Source organism: Erpetoichthys calabaricus, chromosome 1 (genome assembly GCF_900747795.2).
Source record: "Erpetoichthys calabaricus chromosome 1, fErpCal1.3, whole genome shotgun sequence".
NCBI classification, from domain to species: domain Eukaryota; kingdom Metazoa; phylum Chordata; class Cladistia; order Polypteriformes; family Polypteridae; genus Erpetoichthys; species Erpetoichthys calabaricus.
In genome coordinates this window covers 185,938,269-185,960,819 of record NC_041394.2, presented here as the reverse complement: position 1 = coordinate 185,960,819, position 22,551 = coordinate 185,938,269, and the positions used below count along the sequence as shown (strand labels likewise).

General features: G+C 38.7%; 1 protein-coding gene across 2 annotated transcripts in view; it reads left to right on the top strand.

Moving 5' to 3' along the window:
• Nucleotides 1-22,551, top strand: part of ccnd2a (cyclin D2, a) — a 56,291-nt gene that overhangs the window by 15,515 nt on the left and 18,225 nt on the right. For both annotated transcript variants that reach the window (XM_028810109.2, XM_051923085.1), the window contains exon 4: nucleotides 11,878-12,026. In XM_028810109.2, the coding sequence (XP_028665942.2) occupies nucleotides 11,878-12,026 (149 nt within the window). The remainder of the gene's footprint in view (nucleotides 1-11,877; nucleotides 12,027-22,551) is intronic.

Below are 22,551 nucleotides of genomic sequence, written 5' to 3'. Positions count from 1 at the left end.
CCTTTATTTTATGATGATACTGTATAGCATTGGAATATTTTTTGTTGAGCTATATTATTTGTTTTTTTTTTTGTGTCTATGGAAAACCAGGGGCAAAACTGAGCTTAAATCTCTTGTTATATTCACCTGCACTGTTTGCATGTGTTCCTCAGATACTTGTTCACATCATTCTGATTAGCCAATAATACTATCATATCCATCTCAGTACTATCATAATGTGACCCAAGTATCTGAATCAGTATCATGTGCCCCTGGCAATTCCCTTCCCAACAACCCTGCTTTTGGCTTTTTGGCAGTTAGGAAAAGCAACACTTGTTTACATGTTCACATTGGTGTTTCTCAATCGGTTCAGAAAGAAATTACTGTTTTGATCATAAAAGGGAAAGACTTTTGAGTCATTTGGATAGGGAGATCTAAAGCATTTTTCCTAATGTGAACAACATTTGGCACGTGTGCCATCATTTCATTGACGATTTTGGTAGTTATTACATCAATGTGGAATGTGCATTCATGTCAGTTAACCCTTTTTTATTTAGTTCTCTTCAAACAGTGGGGGATTGAGTCATCAGACAGAGCTATATATTGTCGTATATCATGAATTATCTATCAATTGTTTTTGAATGTATTAAACCAACAATTTTGACTGTATAACTGTTTTTTTTTTCTTTTATGAACAAATAGATATGAAAATAATGATTATAATAGTCCTGGGTGATCTGGGTGTTTGAGCCTAAAGTACAGCCCTGAACTGAAGGCATCACACATTTTCTGCTGCATACTACAAAAAGTATGTGTTTTTAGGGGTCTTGGATTTGAGATGGAAGCCCCCGTTAGCAATTTTAACTAGTGCTTGCATGTATATTAGCTGCTGTCAGCAACACAAGCTTTTTACTGGAGATAGAAGGGAAATAAAAAAGATATTATGGTCACTTTTGTTAAGTGTCAGTGTGTCATTTAAATTTAAACAATTAGCAGTGCTGCTAATTGGAATTTCAGTTTGAGGATGCCTGATTACAGAAATGATTTTAACAGCAACTTGGGAGCCTTATAAACCATGACATTCACAATTTGAAAATGACTTCACATGAAGTGAAAAAAAAATTACGATAAAATAATGCATGTCATTCCCAAGACTGCACTGGTGGTATAAGCTGCACTACACTGACATGTTATGTATTTGCATTTAGCATTAAATAGAAGGCTTTCCAGTTATGTCTCATGGCAGTTATACCTCAGTGGTACACTGATTAGTGACTTTAAGTTGGACCTGCATGTGTCCTGCAGTGGACTGGCACCCTGTCCATTATTAGGTCCTGCCTTGTACTTCATTCTGCCAGGCTAGGCTTCAGCTCCCTGTGACCAAGAATGAGTTTGACGATTTATGCACAAGTATTTACGAACACACATGAGTATGTGTGTGAGCACACATAGATCCAGCTCCATGGAGTTATGCGAATCTCTTGTCTAGTCATCATCTTTGTGGAGTTTGTGCATTCTGCCCATGTCTGGATGTTTTTTATCAAGGTTCGGCACTTTGTCTTCAGCATCCCACAGACCTGCATGTGAAGTGAACGGGACATTTTCAATTGCTCTGTTGTGAGTGTTAATGGATCTGACTGGCATGCTTTCCAGAGCTTTTCCCATCTTTGCTGCTAGGATAGGTTCCAGCCTCCTATAAACCTAAGCTGAAGTGTGTTTAAGAATGTTATGTTTTATTCATTTATTTATTTGTTTGTTTGTTTGTATAACATCCATGCCTCTTAAGTATGTGGGAACTATTTTTAGTATTTGTAGTGTTAGACTGGCTGCATTCCCTGTGAAATTTGAAGAGGACTCTGTGACCTTGTTTGGATTTTATTTCAGTCTCACAGTCTTTGAAGTGTATTATTTGCGCTTTAAACAGTCTCTCCGATAATGGATTCTTGAATTTGTAATGTTTAGCGTTGTGATTCGAGTTGTACTGTACATGTAGTTAAAAGCTCTTGACAAAGGTTTTGTCTAAAGTGGAACCCTAGGCTAGTCTCGGTTTCCACATGCAACTAATCTTAAAGTGCTATTGGATGGTGAGGTTTTACGCATTCTTTCAGGGTGAGGTTAAAGATCAGGGTCAACGGGCAATCCAAAGGAATGTGATCTTGACTGATTAGACTTATTACATCCTCCTGGAGGTCTCTTTAGACTGCAGGAATCGCCAGAAAAAGAAAAACGAGACATCTGCACATTGTAAAGATGAACCGTTCTCATGCAGAACACAATTTCAAATTCCACTTTCTCCATATGTCCTGCTTTACTAGGAGACCTTGCCAACTCTTAATAGACTTACTTTTACTTGACAACCTACTTAATAGGCTTCAAAGTTCCAGGGGATTGTAGCCCATCTGAACAGCGCTGGGTGCAAGGCAGGAACCAACATTCAGCAGTGCTTCTGTCTTTATTATTTTTACTTATTTGGCTTTATCCAAGGCAACTTATAACACATGAGATACAATTGGTTACATTGCTTATGGTTTTCCAATTGGAGCACAGGCAAGTGAAGTGATGTGCTGATGGTCAGTGGCAGTAGTGGGATTTGAACGCATAACCTCAGGGTTTGAGATCTAAGGTCTTAAAAGACTACACCACACTATCAGCAACCCAGAATTAAACTAAATGGAAAACACACTTAAGTTTGAAAAGGCATTATTTTCTTTCTGATTGATTACTTGTAAAATGCATGCAAAATGAAAACAAGTGCCATACTATCAGTGTGTACTAACATGTGCATCTATTTCTGTCTTTCTGAAAGCCTTACTTCCAGGTTTCCCTTCCCTATACAGTTCTGGAAGTCCCTGATTTTACACACCATTGATCCCAAGATAGCTCTTAGACTGTCTGCCCCTACAGTAGTCCTTTCCGGAAGTTTCCTGATATCACTAAATTTGCCACTTTATTTGATGCTTCCTGTGTTTAGTGATGAGTCCATTAGAACAGTTTAGACAAGAACCATAAGCTCCAAAAGTTTATCAGTTCTTTTCATCTGATTTCCCCAAAATAACATCAAGTCAAGTTCTGAAGCACTCTTGTAAGTCCTACTGTTTGCCATACTACTTCGCAACTGACTATCTGTGTTCTTTGTGAGAAGAAAAACTTTAAAATGTTTGTGTGAAATGTATCCTTAACAAGTGATCTATGCCCATATGTTCTTGTTGAAGAACTCATTTTACACCATACCCTTGATCACAGGACAGCACCTGGTCTGCCAGTACCTACAGTAGGCCCTTTCCTCAAGTTCCCCCAACGCCACCAAAATTGTTACTTTACTTAATCCCTTGCATGTTTAGTGATCAGTCCTTTAGAACATTAAGGCAATTTACACAAGAACTACACATACATTATTATTGAAGAACCCATTTTAAAAAAACAGCTGGGATCCACCATACCAATTCTTTTCAGAATTCTGAATACTTCAGTTAGGGCATCTCTTTATATCCGTTTGCGTAAACTTGGAAAGTTTTGATTTCTTAAGTCATTCCTCATAGCTCAAACCTCACAGTGCAGGAATCTGCCTAGTTGCACCTCTCTGTACATTCTATACCACTGCTGTCTTTTGGAGACCAAAACGGCGCACATTACTCCAGATGAACCCTATCCTAGTGCGTTATGTTTTAAGTATAACCCTCCTCACTTGCATTCTCTATATCAGGGTATATACTTTTACATTCTATTAGCCTTATTAATGGTTTTTGTATACTGCATGGACATAGACAGTGATGAGTCTACTACAACTCCAAGGTCCTTTTCATAAGGTATACTTTTAAAGTTCTGACCCCCCCCCCCCCCCACCATTCTACATTTGTTTGTTTCAGATCCATCATTTGTACTGCCTACATATAATGGCTTAAATTTACTTATATTAAATGCCCTCTGCTACAGATCTTCACAAACCTATATTCTGTCTAGGTCAATCTGTAATTATTTGGCATTAGTCTGCTCTCCTCCTAGTTTCACATCATCTGTATACTTAACTAGCTTATTTATGTTCTTATCTAGATAATTTAGAACAGCAGATCTAGCAATCATCCCTAAAGGACACCACTTTTCAATTCAGTTAATTCTGAAAAGGTTCCTCTTACCATAACACGTTGTCCCCTGTGTCCCCTTAATAAGTCAATTTTGCACCCATCTACACATTGTGCATTGAATTCCCACATCTTTTAGTCTGACCACTACGTGGAATCATATCAAATTTTCTGAAAATCAGGATAAATGACATTAGATGTACCTCTTTTAGCATTTTCTTTTGCTACTTCCTTATAGAATGCCAACATATTAGTGAAGCACAACCTTTCCCAGCCTGACCCCATGTTTATTGTTCACTAGCACCCCTGTTCTTGCCATGTTATGGTCAGTCTTTTTTGTAATAATTGTTTCCTTCAGTTTATTAACCCATGATGCACATTAGGCTTACTGACTTATAATTACCTGGATCTGCCCAATCACCTTTTTTAAAGAATGTATTATGCTAGCTTCCAGTCCTTGGAAATTTCCAGTGATTTTCAAAAAATAAGCATCCAAAGGTTTGTACTATATATGCACTCACTCAATAGCCTCTGTAAACACTCTAACGCTCATTCGAGAATGGGCTGATTCAGGCTGGGTTCACTTTCTGGAAATGGTGAAATCATTCGTAAGCCCCTGCTGGGCAGAATATTGAGATACTGTAGTGACCAGACCAGGAGTCAGATTGGTCCCTGGAGCTATAAGCCAACATCCTTACCCATCGTGTCATCATTCACCTCTGAATACTTAACCAAGTTATTTGTTTTATTTAAAATGACATGTAAACATATTCAGTGATGTTCATTCCACTTTGACATTGATTAATTATTTTTGAAGACCATGTAAATATATTTGAGTTTGAGTTTTTGTGTAACAAAATGTGAAGAAATCCAGGGGTGGGGTGGCATGAATTCTTTCTGAAGGCCCTGCCAATCTTGTGTGGGAGAAATCCATCAGGCTCCACACCTGCATTCTTTTTCCATGGAGACTGTGCCCTGGCTTCATCCCAGCTCTGATGCGGCGTTACATAATAAGTTCATTTATTTATCAACACTCACCCTTGAGAAGAAGGAGCAACTAGAACTGAATGTTAAAGAGCCAGTGACATTGCAGCTATTAGAATTATTTCTCTGTACTTCATTACTAAATATATAAGTTTTATTTCTAATAGACAAATTTGGAAGTGTGGTAATTGTAGGTTTTTGACCTGATGGCCTGGTCCTGTCCTTTTCTGCTTAGGTGGCCCAAAAAGAGTAGCGTCTTTTTTTCTGTACCAAAACAAAAAAAAACAAAGATTGTCTCTAGCTAATGGGGTCCAGACGAAGGCAAGAAAATTATGTGCCTGACACCAGTTCCCCGCCTCTTGCTTCTCTTTTGTAATCTCATCAAGCTGAATTCATATTAGCAGAAAGGTCACTGCCATGATTTTCAATAGTGCAAGATGAGGTGATGACTCAAGACAAAAGGCTCCACACTCTCCTGAACAAGACACTCGCCTCACCAGTTGCAGCCTTTAATTAACATGCTCAAAATTAGAGCGTCTGGTACAAATCGCCGCCTGCTGCATAACAAAGCCTAGGCATGTGCAGCCTTGATAAGCCAAGTCTGTGAAGCTTGTTACGGGGCAATGTTCGAGCGTGGCAGCGGAGGGTGTAAGAGTTTGTGCAAAGCTGAGCTTTTGCAGTCCCTTCTAGGACCCTGGCCCATTTGCAAGCCATCTTATTTGCATTATGAATGACAGTGAGTGGTGCTAACAAGGTTATTGGCCTTTCAAATGTGACCACACGTGGAAAAAAGGACCTACAGCAGTGTTCCTTGGCAAGGGTACTATGGCTCTTTTTATTCGGCCTTCCAAAGTCGGACGTATTTCAACAAGCGCCCTAACTCGCTTAAAAGGGGAAAAGCAGGCGGTGGAATTTACATGGTATTGCTTTCAGCTTGTCTGCAAGCAAAATAGGTTCTCATTAGCCTCAACCAGTAGATCTGCACTCCTGTCCCGAAGAGCTGTGACAGAAGAGATTTTGTTTTAACTTCAGCAGAAAGAGATTGGTGTTTTCAGCATTGCGGCCACTGAAGAATAACTTCTTGAATTTTCACTGCTTCATGTACTGAATAGGAGGAATATAGGACACGAATAATTTAGCTCTGTTAATGCCATACATTCCAATTCATACTGCCTTAATTATGTGGTTTTACATCACATTCATTTTAATTTGACACAAGGGCATATTTCCTTTTCTCTTTTTGTCTGTTTCACGTGGTGATCACCAACTGAATTGATATGTTATTGAGTAGCTGTATATCACTAAAATATGTAGCAACCCTGACACTCCAATTTAATATAGCAGTGAGGTATTTTATCAGGAACAGAGTGGGTGTGAAGTTTTATGTTCTCCCCATGTGCATGTTCCTTTTGGGATCTCAGCATTAATATGTATTTTTTGTTTGCAGTTAGCATACATGAATTTGTTCACTTCAGTAAGCATGGCACTTCACAATACTGTAGTAACCGATTTAGCTTTTCCCATACTTTTGTCTCTTACCAGTCATGAATTTATGATGATTGATCAGCTTACTAAAAAGAAAAGTAGACAAATGGTCAAGATCATACATTTCTACAGTTCAGGACTCATCGTTATCATTAGGCTGTCGCTAGGTATGTTTATTATATAACTCTACTCACTCACACTCTTGAATTACTACAGCAATTATGCTTTAACGTTTGTGGTTAAGCCACTTTATTAGGTACACCTGTTCAACTGCTTGTTAATGCAAATATCTAAACAGCCAATCACATGGCAGCAACTCAATGCCTTTGGGCATATAGACATTTTCAAAACAACATGCTAAAGTTCAAACCAATCATCAGAATGGTGAAGAAAGGTGATTTAAGTGACTTTGAAGATGAAATGTTTGTTGGTGCCAGAAGGGCTGCTCTGAGTATTTCAGAAACTACTGATCTACTGGGATTTTCATGAATGAATGGTCAAAAAAGGGGAAAATACCCAGTGAGCAGCAGTTCTCTGGGCAAAAATGCCTTTTTGAGGTCAGAGGAGCATGGCCAGATTGGTTTGACCTGATAGAAAGGCAACAGTATCTCAAATAACCTCTCGTTACAACAGAGGTATGCAGTAGAGCTTCTCTTAATGCACAATACGTCAAAACTTGAAACAGATGGGATACAGCAGCAGGAGAACACACTGGGTGGCACTCATGTTAGCAAAGGACAGGCAACTGAGGCTACAATACACACAGGCTCACCAAAATTGGACAATAGAAGATTTCAAAAACGTTGCCTGGTCTGATGAGTCTCAATTTCTGCTGCGACATTCAGATAGTAGGATCAGAATTTGGCATCAACATGAAGCATCGATCCATCCTGCCTTGTATCAGCAATTCAGGCTGGTGAAGGTGGTGTAATGGTATGGGGGATATTACCAATTGTACCAATTGAACATCATTTAAATGTCACAGCCTACCTGAGTATTTATGCTGACCATGTCCATCCCTTTATGACTGCAGTGTGCCCATCTTCTGATGGCTACTTCCAGCAGAATAACATGCCATGTCACAAAGCTAAAATCATCTCAGACTGGTTTCTTGAACATGACAGTGAGCATAACAGTCCACTGTACTCAAATGGCCTCAATAGTCAACAATTCTCAGTTCAATAAGAGCACCTTTGGGATGTGGTGGAACAGGAGATTTGCATCACGAATGTGCGGCAAATGTGTGATGCTATCATGTCAATGTGGACAAAAATCCCTGAGAAATGTTTGTAGCACCTTATTGAATCTATGCCAGGAATAATTATGGCAATTCTGAAGGCAAAAGGGGGTCCAACCCGGTACTAGCAAGGTGTACCTAATAAAGTGACCTGTGAGTGTATGCATATACAGTAGTGGAAAGTGAAAACAGAACACCCTGTAGGTGTCATGCAATGAAACTGATATTCATGTAATAGAGTCATCTGAGTGTGTTAATAATAGCAACACACATGCAACTGATATGACAAAGAGATATTCTGTACATAGAGTGTCACATGTTATAGCATTCTTAGATTTACTTATTTGGCTGACGCCTTTATCCAAGGTTACTTGCAACATTTGATATTCAGTTAGTTACATTTCTGTTTTTTTCCATTTAGACCACAGGCATGTGAAGTGAGCTGCTTATGGTCACACAGGGTCAGTAGCAGGATTTGAACCCATAACCGCAGCTTTGTAGTCCAAAACATCAACCACTGTGCCACACTGCCTGCCGTGCCTACATTAATATGAGGTGTAACCTCCCTGTGGTGCAATGTAAACTTGCACTCTGGCATGCTCTTATACACTATGAGCCAGCCATTGAATTTAAATTAGTGACTTCAATCTCAAGTGTCTCTTCAAAAAAAAAAAAAAAAAAAGTATTACACAAAAAGAAAAATACTGATGAACCTGTTGACTTCACCTATTTTCTTTGTTTGTTCAATCCATTAAAGTATAATAGCAGAGACTGGCCAGACACATTCCAGCACTATTAAACACAGCCCAGGACTAGTCCTTTACAAATCACACTTACATATGCTCTGCCAGTCAGACTAACATGCATACCTCAGCCTTGTGGCAGGAAACTAGAATACCCAAAGATAAACAAACACAGACACAAAGAGAACATGCAAATTCCACAGACCAGAATGTGGACCCACTCTCCTAGAGCAGTAAGGCAGTAGCGCTAACCACTGCATCACACAAAGCAGAATTTGTAGATCAATTGGGTTTGATAGCTAGAAAAATAGTTGATTTATAAAGCCAGTGTCAGTCTTTTTATCCTCAGTTTTTGCAAAAATTGAACATTACTTAAGTTTGTTTAAGATCATGAATTTTAGAAGTGCCTTGGCAGGTTTCATTGAGAAATAAAAAGTTAGGTACACGTCTGAGATTTGTTCAGTAACAACTAGTTCAACTAGTTGATCTCTAGTCGTATAATCTGAAATGCCTAGTAACTCAGTCCAATCACACTGTGACTCACCCCAACAAAACCAAATAGGTTTGCTTTTGTATTAAATTGTGAGAGCTGACAACCAGTGAATGCTTATCCAGAAGTAAAATATATATATGTTGTGACCTTCAGGGGGCTCCTTGGCACCCTGACTGCAGACATAACTCACTCACAGACAGTTCCAAGTTTTTTTATATAAAGATTTATTAACAACAATACTTTTTCCAGGCTTCAAATCAACAATATAGCACCCAATAATTAATTTGTGTCTTTCACAAGCATCGTTTCACTCCCTCCCAACTTAGGCTTTCCTTCAGGAGTGAGAAGGCTTCTTTTACACCAGACCCGGAAGTACTTCTGGGGCTACAGTGTTGCATAACAAAAGCACTTCCAGGTCAAATGAAGTCCTCTAAAGCATGGAGAGTTACTTCTAATAGCGTCCCCAGTCGGCACCCAAGGACCCTGACTGACTTGCCCTTCAAAATTCCAATTCCCAGGCCACCCTGCGGATGTGTATACTGGGGCCAAACCAGAGGAGCACTGCCCCCTTTTGTTCTGGGGGATGAATTATCCATCAATTATTTCTTTATCCCGAGTGAGATAGGAATCTACAACCAATCTGAACCTCCTTTCATATAGGTCTTCTGTTATGGCCTCCTGGCCGAGTATGGATCCATCTTCCATCCCAGTTGGGATGCCTGTCCATCCAGAATGGCATTTATATTGTATAAGGAATAAGGGGTATTTTGGACCTCATAAACAGAAGAAGACCTTGCCTGTCTGATATCACTTGTTTTATGATAAAAAGGAAGTGAGTTCATAGTACTCTGGAAAAGTGAAACTGTGTTGGAAAGTCATATTAATTTGACATAACCTGCGATTGCTAGTCGGGCAATATGACATACTTAGGTGACAACATCTGCAACAGCAGTCATCAAGTTTGACATCTTCTCCAAGTAGAAACAGTGTAATGTGATATCGACTTAAGGCAATTGATAAAAGTGAATAGCTGATTTAGTTTACGGGGCATGCTCATTAATTTTAAAAGTTAAGAAACTGAATGAAGGACAAGAAGGTGCTGTAGCAGGAGTAGCATTGTCACATGTGCAGTGAAATTCTTACTTGAATGTTTGAACAATATTGCAGCAGGTCGCCACTCTCCAAGCTATTCGATTTCTTTATGTTAAAATATTAACAACAGTAAATAAAGAGGATGAATTAAAATTTCCATTATAGTAAGTCTACATAATGTAAAAAAGAACATATATTTTAAAAAGCAGTATTGACACCTGCATTAGTCAGACAATAAATAACAAGATTTAAAAAAGGGGAATAGAAACATCATCTACAGTATGTACAAAAGAGCAAAAATCACTGTAAAAAGACAACAGTCTGGTATTTTAAAGTGTCTGGGTGGAGTTTTCACATTTCCCTTTGTGTCTGCACGTGTCTTTCCCCTTGATCCCCAAGACAGAGTGAGGGTGTTAGGTTACTAGGTGGTTCTGAATTGGGCTGGTGCCCAGGGCAGTTTAGGCAGGTTGTGATCTGGACACATGTAACACTGAATTGGACCAAGAATGTCAGTAAAAGTTATGTTTTGAAGTTAAATGTATGTAAGTTAAAGAGGTAGATATACAGTATATCATTGGAAATGTAGCGCATGCAAAAGAGTAACAAGCTATTTTGGTATTAACATTTTATTGGTTTTATAGATTGCATTATGATAAATGAGTTCCATGCTAGTTAGATAGTCAAAGCTACATTGTATTCATTTCAAATCAGTTATACCCTACCGTATCAATTAGGCAAAGAAATCCCAAGACTTATAAGAAGTAATCACTGAAAGATATCAGGGTATCCTAACGGTTTACATACAGTAGGTTAAAATGTTTAATAAATTAAGAAAAATATTAGATATTTTGGACAGTTCCTTATAATGTGAATTTGACGTTTGTTCAAATTTTAAGTAAAATAGGACATACTTCTCCCACTGTGTTATAGTAGGTATTTAGGATTAGTCCAGTTCAGTAGGCTAAGGCGACTTGTAAGCAGTTAAGTGTAAGTGACCACAACTGGCTACAACGTCCCATCACGGTTACCCAAAATGGTGCTGTTAGAGGTTTAAATCCAATACTGTCTAGAAGATAAGTGAAAGTTTTATTCAAATAAGTTCATATATTCCCGGAACATAACCCACAGAGGAAGGTGACTGATGGCATTGCAATAAGCCCAACCAGCACATAGTTATTAATTTTCCACTAATGGACTTTAACCCTAAAATAAGGTTTGAATTTGACATTCCTTTTCCAGAGCAGAGCTTAAGAGATATTACTATGTGTGAGGGCTGAGGGGAAATATCTGGGATTAAAACTGGAGATTCTGAGGTTAAGTTTATATTTTCTGGTCATAGCAAAGGTCTCTACACTCAATATTGGATAGTCTGAGCAAAATGAAATATGTGCATTGCTCACTTCTAAGCAGAATTAGACTATGATGAGGACTGTATTTAATCAAAGTGACTTCTGTTTATAATCTGAGATTCAAATTGAAATGTCCAGGTCCCAGTGATTTCTCAGATTGCCCTAGTGAGCCCGCTTTTGAAAAACTGGTAAAGATTAAAGACATTACCTATAGCTCCATGGCATATAGTTTCCATAGTATATATTAAAGAAATATTAGGAAAGTCGGACAGTATTCTTTAATCAAATTCTCTAATTTACATCCAGTAAAAGAAATGTTTTGATGAAAGATTATATTTGAGGTAACTAGGAGTACTATATTCTTATTGCTTCTCTTAATCATGAGCACAGCATTTCCTGTTATAAATGTTCTTGAATTTGTTCTTGTTCTTTTCAGACTACAGCTTTGCATTGTACACTCCATCAATGATAGCAACTGGAAGTGTAGCAGCAGCCGTATGCGGACTTCAGCTAGACGATGGTGACAGGTCGCTTTGGGGGGATAACCTTACAGATCTCTTGGCCAAGATCACCAACATTGAAGTGGTATGTATCCCTCATAAGATACCTCCAACCTTTTATATGTCACATTATATACAAGTTATTGGCAGCACAGTTCACGTATTACCAAGAAATAAATAATAAATAAGAATGTTTGCATTTAAACAACTACTACTGTTGCTTAATACTCTATGAATTGATATAATTTAATGCTTTTTGCTGGAATACAGATATACAGTAAGAAAGAGGACTATATTTTAATGTATCGTCTTTTTATTTCTTTTCAGTTAAATGTATAGAAAGGAAAAATATAAAAATATCTTAAATTTGCTCTTAAATCCATATTTGTGTTACTGTTGCCAACCTGCCCCTTTCACACAAAAATTTTAAAAGTGGTACATGTAGCAGAGTAATTAATGACATTGAACAGAGCTGCCCATTGCAGAATCACAAAGAATTTTAACATAATGTTATTTTTTTTCCAATTACATGCAAACTTGAGCTGGGTGAAACAGTTTTGAAAATGCATGAAGGGATTTTTTGTCAGATTAGCAGAGCACATTTCTGAAAACATTGGTCATCAGGTCATTTGGAGAATATGTCAAAAGCTATCTATGTGTTTTAATTTGTATCATTCCAAAAACAATGTCATCGATCCAAAATGGATATGTGAAAATTTCTGTCTGTTGATAGTATAACCTTTATAAGATGTACCGGAAAACCTTGTAAATTTAAAAAGAATAGTACACAATGAGTGTTCTATCCAAATCAACTGCAAAACTAAGTTAAATGTGTTTTAATTATAAAGGCTGTGAACATTTTTAGGTACTGATGAGAAAATGTAATTGTTTAGTTCTGATTTCATGCTTTTATGCTGATTGCAAGTTGTGTGCAATTTGTCAATGTACTTCTGGTTATTGCGGTGTGATTACTTGTTTAGCAGCATGACTTCATAACACATCATTTGTTTTGAGTTGGTTTGAAATATGCATTTTCTGCTTTATATTTTGCTTATTATTATTTATGTGGTGTTTGCACAGAGGTTCAGTGTTTTATACTGTCCTGTGTAGACATTACATTTTCTTCCTATGTTTATGTGGATTTTGTCAAGGTAGTCCAGTTTCCTGCCAAGGCATTGTTTGGTAGGCTGAATAATACATTAATTTTCCAAAGATACTTTTTTCAGTACAGGATGGTGGAGAGCTGAAGCCTTTCTTAGTAGTAACCTGCATAAAGGCTACAACCAGACCTAGACAAGACATAAATACACACCATATGCTTACAACAAGCCAGCTTAGAGTCACCATTTGGCCTCTCTTCATGCCATTGGAATGTAGAGTCCACAAAGGAAATGCATAGAAATATGAATAATTCCACACAGAAAGCACCACAGTAAAACTTTTTCTTAGTCTTCGGCTAAGTTGACTCATGCAGACAGTTTCAGTGCAGTGCTCTTTATCTGTAACTCATTGTATACAATCAAATAAGCAACTTTTTATTGATAACATCCTGAGCATGTTTTCAATACTGTACATTCACTGTAGCTTTTGTTTTTGAATCTGCATGGTGCAGTTGACAGATCAGTTTCCTGAAAATGATAAAGGGGACATTATATTGCAGTTCTTCACAAACAATTAACAATTATAGGATGCATGAGATTAAAGCTGGCACATGCTTAACATGAAGCTGTTTATAATAGTATATTTTGCTTGCTCAAAATATTTTTAGGAACAGTCCTGCTTCCATTTTTTTACCAGCAGAATGAAACTAAACTGTTTCATCCATGGTGTCCAGCAGTATTAAATGGTACTCTGCTGGAAATGGATATGCTAGGCATCTCTGCCCAGATGCTGTGGAACCCTTTGTGCCCCCCATACCACCTGTGCAATGACTGAGATTGAGACTAGTCTTCTGATAACCAGGTCCCCAAAAGATTTTATTTTTTGTATGTCACATTAAATCAGCATTTCAGTGAAATGTAACTCCTTAGAACACATTCTATAGAATATAGCATAAAAAATGTATTAAAGTACTCAAATGTTATGTGCTGTTTCCATTATGTTGTTTGCCATCATCCTGATGGCATTATTTTGTTCTTTCATATTGCATTTCACATCCAAAGGCTATTTCTCATTGTGGCTTGTTGCTTCTCATGAGTCAGCTGATGATGTCTGACTTTGTTAAGAGTTAGTAAATGAAAGAGTTTCTAACAAAAAGAATGTCAATGTCTGGCTTGGTAAAATTTGTGGTTACAGACTTGGCACTCTAGACTAAAGATTCTGGTTAGCCTTATTATTAAAAGTCCACTAGATCAATCGACTCAAGCTTGTTTCTGTTTCTGGACAGATAGATAGATAGATAGATAGATAGATAGATAGATAGATAGATAGATAGATAGATAGATAGATAGATAGATAGATAGATAGATAGATAGGCCAAATTAATCAATTAAATTTATTAATTAAAGGAATTTGTGCAAAAAAGTCAAAATTACAAAAAATTCAAAAGAAAGCAAATTTGAGAAAAAAACTCAGATTCAAAAAAGAGAAAAATACAAGAACTTAGAAAAATAAGAGGTTATTAAATCAGTGACCAGAACCAAAATACAAAGCCAAGAAATGCCTAAAAATGCAATAATACCGAGGAGACAAAACTAAATAGTCAAAAGGCTATAAAACAGTGCTAGGTCAGAAAAGCGAGTAGGTCAATAAGCAAAGCCTTTTTCAGTACCACTGCAAAAACAGTACTGAATGGCATCATACTTTTAAAATCCCTCATCCCACTCCATAATAAACATTATATTACTTAATTATACAATCAACAGAACTCAAGCGAGTTAAACAGATAAACTAATGAAAGAGATCAACTAAAGATAATCCACTAACGTAATTAACAAAGAAAGAAAGAAAGAAAGAAAGAAACAAAGAAAGAAAGAAAGAAAGAAAGAAAGAAAGAAAGAAAGAAAGAAAGAAAGAAAGAAAATATTAAAAAAACAACTAAATAAACTCTATGGGTGAAGCCCAGGCAGAAGCATGGCAATTACCTGCTACTGAAATGCACTTGCTGTTGTAAATCTTCTCTTACTGCTCTGACTTTAGCCTCTTCTTTTGCACTGTCACAAATCACATCCTCTATACATGGTGATTTTAGAACTTATGATACTGTTCAAAGCAGCCAGTTGCATATTGCTTGCAATACATGTTGCACTGTTTTTCAGCAGCATTCTTATTATCACTTTCTTCTGACAACTCAAAATACTCATGTGAAAGAGGAGAATCTGTGTGTACTGTTTAATCAAAATAACAGCAGTTCTGTGAAAAAAAATATATCAGGTAAAATGTCAAAGAGAAGTAAAAGTTATAACCAGGAAGACAATAATTAAATATTAAGGCAGGAAAAAATTATTGTCTTCACCAGTCAATACAACAATATAGGTTATTCTTTATTTTTTTATAGCACAAATCTAAATCTTAGATGATTAGGTATGTGTGGTGCTAGCTTTTTAAAACATCACACTAGTGATGACACATGACTTCCAAGAATCGTTTCCCAGAAATGGGGTCTTGTGGCCTAGCTACCAGTCTCCAACATGGTGTTGCCTATAAGGAAAACAAGACAGTGCGTCAGGTGCATGTGAATTGTTTTTAACAATGTTAAAGATGCAAGGAAGTAAAAGATGAAAATAACCACTAGATTAATCGGCCTCAGAAACTCCAGAAACCATACTCAAATAATTTTGAGACCTGGAAAAGTTTGAAAAAATTAAACCTGTAATCCAGATTCTTATACCGTGCCATCAACAATACACAAAACATCTTCTGCAGAGTATTTTTAATGAACTAAATGGTGCAAGTGCTGGTATTTGATGCTGTGCTGTAAGGAAAAGTATTGGCTGAAATACATGCAACTTAGATTATCTCATAATCTTTGCTGCCATCTAGTGGGTAAGAATAAATAATACATTCTAGGAGATTTTCTCAACATTTAGCCTTCTACCCTGTGATATTGATTTTTGTCTAAGTATGCCTTACACCTTTAATGTCAGGTTTTGTTGAAAATTTGAGTTAGTACATATAATTACATTCTACTACTACTGTTAATTTTCTATTTTACTCATTGTTACGAAATATTTAGAAAACAATATGATCTCTCTGTCTTTGATAAAGTAAATAAAAAAAATGTAAATGCTCAAACTTTCAAAACAATTAACTAAGTCCAAAAATCACCCAAATGTTATATCATGTATAGCTTAGTTCAGCGGAGTTTGCTGTTTTTGTGGCATCGGCATATGTTGAATTTCATCCCACAGGCTAAAAACATAATTGTTAAGTTGAATAATTACTCTAAATTTAGCTTGTGTGTGCCTTGCAATGGATGTGCATTCCATGTGAGAGATTGGTTATTGCCTACAGCATTGCATTGCCTTTCTATGATGTGTTCTTATTTTCTATGTTCCTCCCCTAGAAAGCTGTGTTTGAAAATAGATCAATGGATTGAGTGTACGTCTTTTGTGAGTGATCACATAGTTTAAAGCCTTGTTATAATGTCAATGTCAATTTATTTATATAGCACATTTAAAACAACATAGGAATGCTGTGGCCAAAGTGCTTTGCAATAAATGAAGAAAAAAACATACAATTAACATAAATAACATAAATAGAAATAAAATAAATGAACAAAAATAAAATAAAGTAGCCAACCCACGGCGTACCATACGCCGCATAATCAGGCTGCTTTTTTAATGATTTTTAAGCACAGGGAAAAAATTAACATTTGAAAAATCCGTAATTTAATAAACCACCAAGAAAAGTAACATTGTAACAATGCAAGGTACGAACCAACATACAATTGTCCGTGACTGAAAACTGGAGGACCGCCATCGCGCCTTCTCCTCCCAGAGCGAGGGACGGGGGTGGACGGCACTCGGGCGCGGAGGGTGGAACGGGAGGAGAGGGGAAGGACGCCCATTCCGCCCCCTCCGTCATGCTAGTCTGCTGATTTCTCGTTCAGTATGCACTGCCTGCTCATGTGCCCACCCCCAACCCGTCACCTGAGTCGTTTTCGTCTTTGCACAGTCCACATGCACTTGTGAGTCACGTAGACTTCTCATTGTAATTTGCGGTTCTGGCTGCTTTTCTATATATAATCCACCAAGTCACCCGACCATGGTAGTAGCGAGGGGGGGGGTGTACAAAGGGCAGGGACATAATCAGTGCGAGCGTATGACCCGCACTTACTGGGAATTCCTCGTTCGTGGGGAACAATTGCAAGCCCCGGTTTCCAGCACGAATGGGGTTCAACGGCTTACCCACGCCTCTCTGCACCGGGTAGACACACATTGATCCATTCAGTGTAGCGTGCGTGCAGTAAATGAAGATCTCATGGCAAGCCTGAAAGCATAAAATTGGAGCTGTGTGACTCGTGTTCTTTTCGCGGTTCACTTTTCCTCAACATGGGTCAATTGTATGTGCCAGCCTGGATCTCCGTAAGGGAATAGCAGTGGATAAACCATGGGGTCACAGTTCATATTGAGAACAGAGATACGCTTGCAAGCATCTCCCCTTGGATATATGCAAATGTCGCATTGTGCAAGAGGTTCCCCGTCTTCACCTACAAAGATAGCAGCAACATCAGTTTGACAGGACGGGGCGTTATACCTTCTCATAACCAGACTTGGATTTTCCATGAACACCATTCGTACAGCAGTAACACAGTTACCGTGAGTGATAATGTCATGCATTTGCATGTAAGACTTTGCGAAGGGATTAACCTGTGGTATCATGTTGTCTAGTTGAAGCAACAAAATGTCACTGCAAGCGCTATTACATTCCTTTTGCAAACGTTGACTGATAGCCTCAGCAGAATCGAAGATATATAGCTGACCATATTGTGGTGACGTGTCAGGATTGGTATATAAAGGAGAGTCCTGGTGATAAATTTGACCATGGATTCTGAAAGCATACGGTCCTTGTCCAGATGGTTGAGCGATGTGTGCGCCCATTGACACGAAAGCTAAAGCAGAGTTGTGTTCCCTGATATGATCACAGTAATTTCAGGACAGCGGGTTCTTGCCAGTCAAGAGGTCTTCTAAAAAAAGAGGGGGTTTGGATAGCGGTGGCAAAGACACCTTGCTGACATGACAACACTTAGTGTAATGTCCGGATTTGTTGACCTCTGCTGGCCAATGAGAGCATTGCAAGAAGCACATAGTGCGGTAGGTAGGCCAATGTTATGTTCTTGGACGTGAATGGCGGTGTCTTCTTGAAAAGCTGCAGAAAACTGAATGCGATGTTTGTGCTTGAACGATTTAGTGCTGTGTTGACACTGAAGGGAATTGGAATGAGTTGTTTCGAAGCATTGCCAGCAATGTTCACATTGCATAATTCGTTCAGTGGAGTGTGTTTTTAAATGCATGTTGAGATATCTCTGCACTCGGAACGTTTTTGAACAAATCGTGCATTGAAAGATCTGTTTGGAATGCGTTTGTTCAGTGGAGTGTGTGTTTAAATGTGCTTTGAGAGATTTCTGGCGCGTGAAGGTTTTGGAGCAGTGTTGACACTGAAAAGAATTCATCAGGGAATGTGTTTTGAGATGATTAGTAAGGTATCTGCGTGCATGAAAGTGTTTGTTGCAAAGTTTGCATACAAATGTTTGTGTTGAATGGATCTGCATATGGTTGTGGAATTCCATCTCACCTGTAAAGTCCTCGTTACAAAATGTGCAATTGAAGGTGAGAGTGGAATGAGTTCGTAAGTGTTTCTTGAGAGCGCGAGTTGTTTTGAAGCATTGCTGGCAATGTTCACATTGCATCATTCGGTTAGTGTTGTGTTTTTTTAAATGTGCGTTCAGATATCTCTGCACTCGGAAGCTTTTGGAACAAAAGGTGCATTGAAAGTCCTGTGTGGAATGCGTGTGTTCAAGGGAGTGTGTCTTTAAATGTTTTTCAGGAAGAGGAGAGTGGGCAGGTGACATCACATTAGTGTGGCAAGCAAGTGGGTGTGCACCCTGTGTGCACATACCGACAGCATCAAAAGATGTCACCAGAAGGTTATCACGTGTATTTGAGAGGCATGAGAACCTCGTAATGCCCATGATCCAAAGGACCGTTAAAGAGCCGGGATATGGAGAGATGTTGGGCCAGATTGTAAACTCGAGGAGAGGCATGAGGATGTTCTTGGAATTAAATGCTGATAGTAGCTGGAAGGATTTGGGACATTGCCACAATTTCTGCCTCGCCACCGTAGACTCCGGACATATTCATGTAGTCAGCGTATTGTTGAGCAGACTGTATAACAATGCCTCTGTGACTAACAACAACGGACACCACGTCGCCGAAGTTATCGCAATGTTGGCAAACAAAGCCAACAGCCATGTTGTGAAGTTTGAGAGCAACAGTTTCGTCAATGACATTTTTCCAGAAAAACCCAACTTATAGAAACAAACAGTTACCTGATGCAGGAATTTCTATAACATTGAAAGAAGTGTTGTTTCCATGAAATACATTTGAAGCAGTAGCCATGGAGGGCAAATGAACAGTCAACGTGGCTCACAGCTGGATTTGGACCGCAGCACAGACCAAAGCGAGTGAGTATGTGTTTGATGAGCTGTTCGAGTTGGCAGGCAGTGCTCTGAGGTGCGTTCCCTATCACGTGGGAGGAGGGGTAGAGTTTCTGGGCGGGGCTTCGTTGTTTCTTTCCCATGGTTTTCGATGGTGGACGCGGTCAGGTGTCGTAACCGGAAAGAATAATGAAAAGTCAACGTGGCTCAGAGGTGCATGTGGAATCCTAGCACAGACGAAAGCGACTTACGGGGTGGTCGGTGAGTTGTTGCGTCCGGGCACATGAGCAGGCAGCGTGAATGCCTAGAGAGTGAGGGTGGATGCGGGCCGGGGAATAAGGAGTGTTGGTGGGCGGGGAAACGTTTTCCGTGTTCCTGCAGGACCATCTAAGAAGACGCATGTTTGTCGCGGATGCGGGGCACGCGGGCCGGGGAATAAGGAGTGTTGGTGGGTGGGGAAATGTTTTCCGTGTTCCTGCAGGACCATCTAAGAAGACGCATGTTTGTCGCGGATGCGAATTGCTGTATGTAGCGTGTAAAACAGTTTGCGATGGTGCATTCAGTCGTGCGTCGTAACCGAAAAGTCAACGTGGCTCAGAGGTGCATGTGGACTATAGCACAGACGAACATAAATGATGGCATGTTTTCCAAGGCGTCACGTCCGAGTTGGTGGGCGTGGCTCTGCGAGTTGTCGTCGTATCCAATGGTCTTAGAGTTGGTGGGCGTGGCTGTCTTGCGTGCTTTCCATGGGTGTCTACTTGTCGGCGGCTTAGTGAATTATATATATAGATAATAAATAGAAGTAATGTTACATAGTCACAATGCAGAAACCATCAGTATTACTGAAGCTCACGGAATGCAAGTGAATAGAAATGAGTCTTTAGTCTTGTTTTGAACAGTTCAATTGTAGACGACTCCTTTATGTAATGATGTAAAGAGTTCCACAGGCGAGTGAGCAGCAGCTGCAAAAGCCCTGTCCCCCTTGGTTTTACACTTGGTACGAGGGACAACAAGAGACAACTGACCAGAAGACCTAAGCACTCTAGATGGCTGATGTAAAGCACATAATTCAGATAAGTAGGCAGGAGCAAGCCCATGTAAAGATTTAAAAACTAGTAACAACATTTTAAAATCAATTCAAAAACTGACAGGCAGCCAGTGTAAACAAACTAAAATAGGAGAAACAGAGTCATACTTTCTTGCCCCAACCAGAAAGCGAGCGGCAGCATTCTGGACCAACTATAACCTGTGTATCAGGGATTTGCTAATCCCAGAATACAGCGAGTTACATTAATCAAGGTGAGAAAAGATAAAAGCATGAGTAGCTTTCTCAAGATCCCTAGAATATAAAAATAATATAATTTTACCTAAAAGACGAAGCTGGAAAAAACAATTCTTGACTACAGTATTAATCTGTTTCTCAAAAGAGAGGTTACTGTCAAAGATAACACCAAGTGTGCGGACTTGAGGTTTGCAAAAGACAGAGAAAGAGCCGAGAAGTCCAAGACCAATTTTGGCTTTAGCTGATGGACCCACTATAAGCACCTCCATTTTATTTTGATTCAGATCAAGAAAATTATTAGCCATGCAGGATCTTAGTTCAAAAAGACAGTTGTGCAGTTGATTTATTGTAGAGTTGCAGATGGGAATATAAACCTGTGTATCATCAGCATAGCAGTGAAAAGAAATGTTAAATTTCCTGAAAATAGCTCCAATAGGGTGAAGGCATATAGAGAATAAAATAGAACCCAAAATAAGAACAGCTTTGCCACTCTTGTATTTAAAAAACTATAGTGTTACCTATTTCTCCTGAATCATTTGAATAAGAAGAATAACAATGTCTTTATTGTCACTGTATTTAGATACAGCAAAATTGATTCTATCAGACCCTGTTGCCCAAGTTGTATGTATTAAAACACTGAAGTGAAATGTGACACATTGCTCAACTTGTATTAGAGTTGTTTGATTGATTATCTGGTGTCTTTTCACATACTGTACTTTAGTTTTCCACATATGTATTCTGTTGTGGCTGGATGCTGCTGCTTAACTGCTGATGCCACTTCTGCAAAAAGGTGTTAATTTTTGGTTATCTTATTGGCCCAACCGGTTTTTTGCACAATTTGCTGAAGAAGAGACTTCATTCTGCGAGGAAGTTGTTCTTATTTATGTCTTTGATGAATGAAAATGCTTTTCTCAAATTCATGTTGTATGAGAGATATGCACCCTTTCGTCCTTTTCCAAACACTTTGTGTTTGTACCTACAACTTCTCCACTGTAAAAGTCTAGGTGTGTATAGTAGCATCAGACTGGGCGAGAGCGAACCTGACATCATACATGTGAAAGTGTGCCATTGCAGCCTAAGAAGCTGTCTCATCTGCAGAGAGGGGAGAGCCTCCTTCTATTGCACAGAAAGATGAGAGTGCATCTTCGTTATCCCAAAGGTCTCTGGTTCATGATCTCATAGAGCAAATTCCTAATTTGAGACATCCTCCCAGATATATTTTTTTAAGTTTGCGCCACAAGTAAGAGTCACATCCCATGTGGATACAGATTGATAAAGGGGCTCCAGGCCGATTGACCTTTGCTCACTACATTGCAGACCATTTCAGATAGAAATACAAAGTGAGGATTCCTAATTCTAGACCTGGTGTTAGGTAGTGCAAGTGTCTTAGAATGGATATGATGCCAATCCTCTCGAAGGAGCTAAAATCCCAAAGGATCAAGGAGTCAGATACAGTTAGAGTGGGCAGTTTCTTGTTAGTACTGTGGTAAGTAGCCTATTTTTGTGTTTGTTGTAGCTCTTACTGGGGTGCGCTAATCTGTAAGATTTTTAATCATAACTATAGCACCATCCTCCAATGCATATGGTTCTTAGTGCTGTTCATTGTGCCTTAAAAGAATAAATCTAATAATCATTTTTTTGTGCTGCCTAACTTTGGTATTAGAAAATAGAGAGGCATTCCTACATTAGGATTCAAAGTTTGAAAATCATACTGTCAGAGAAAGCAACCTG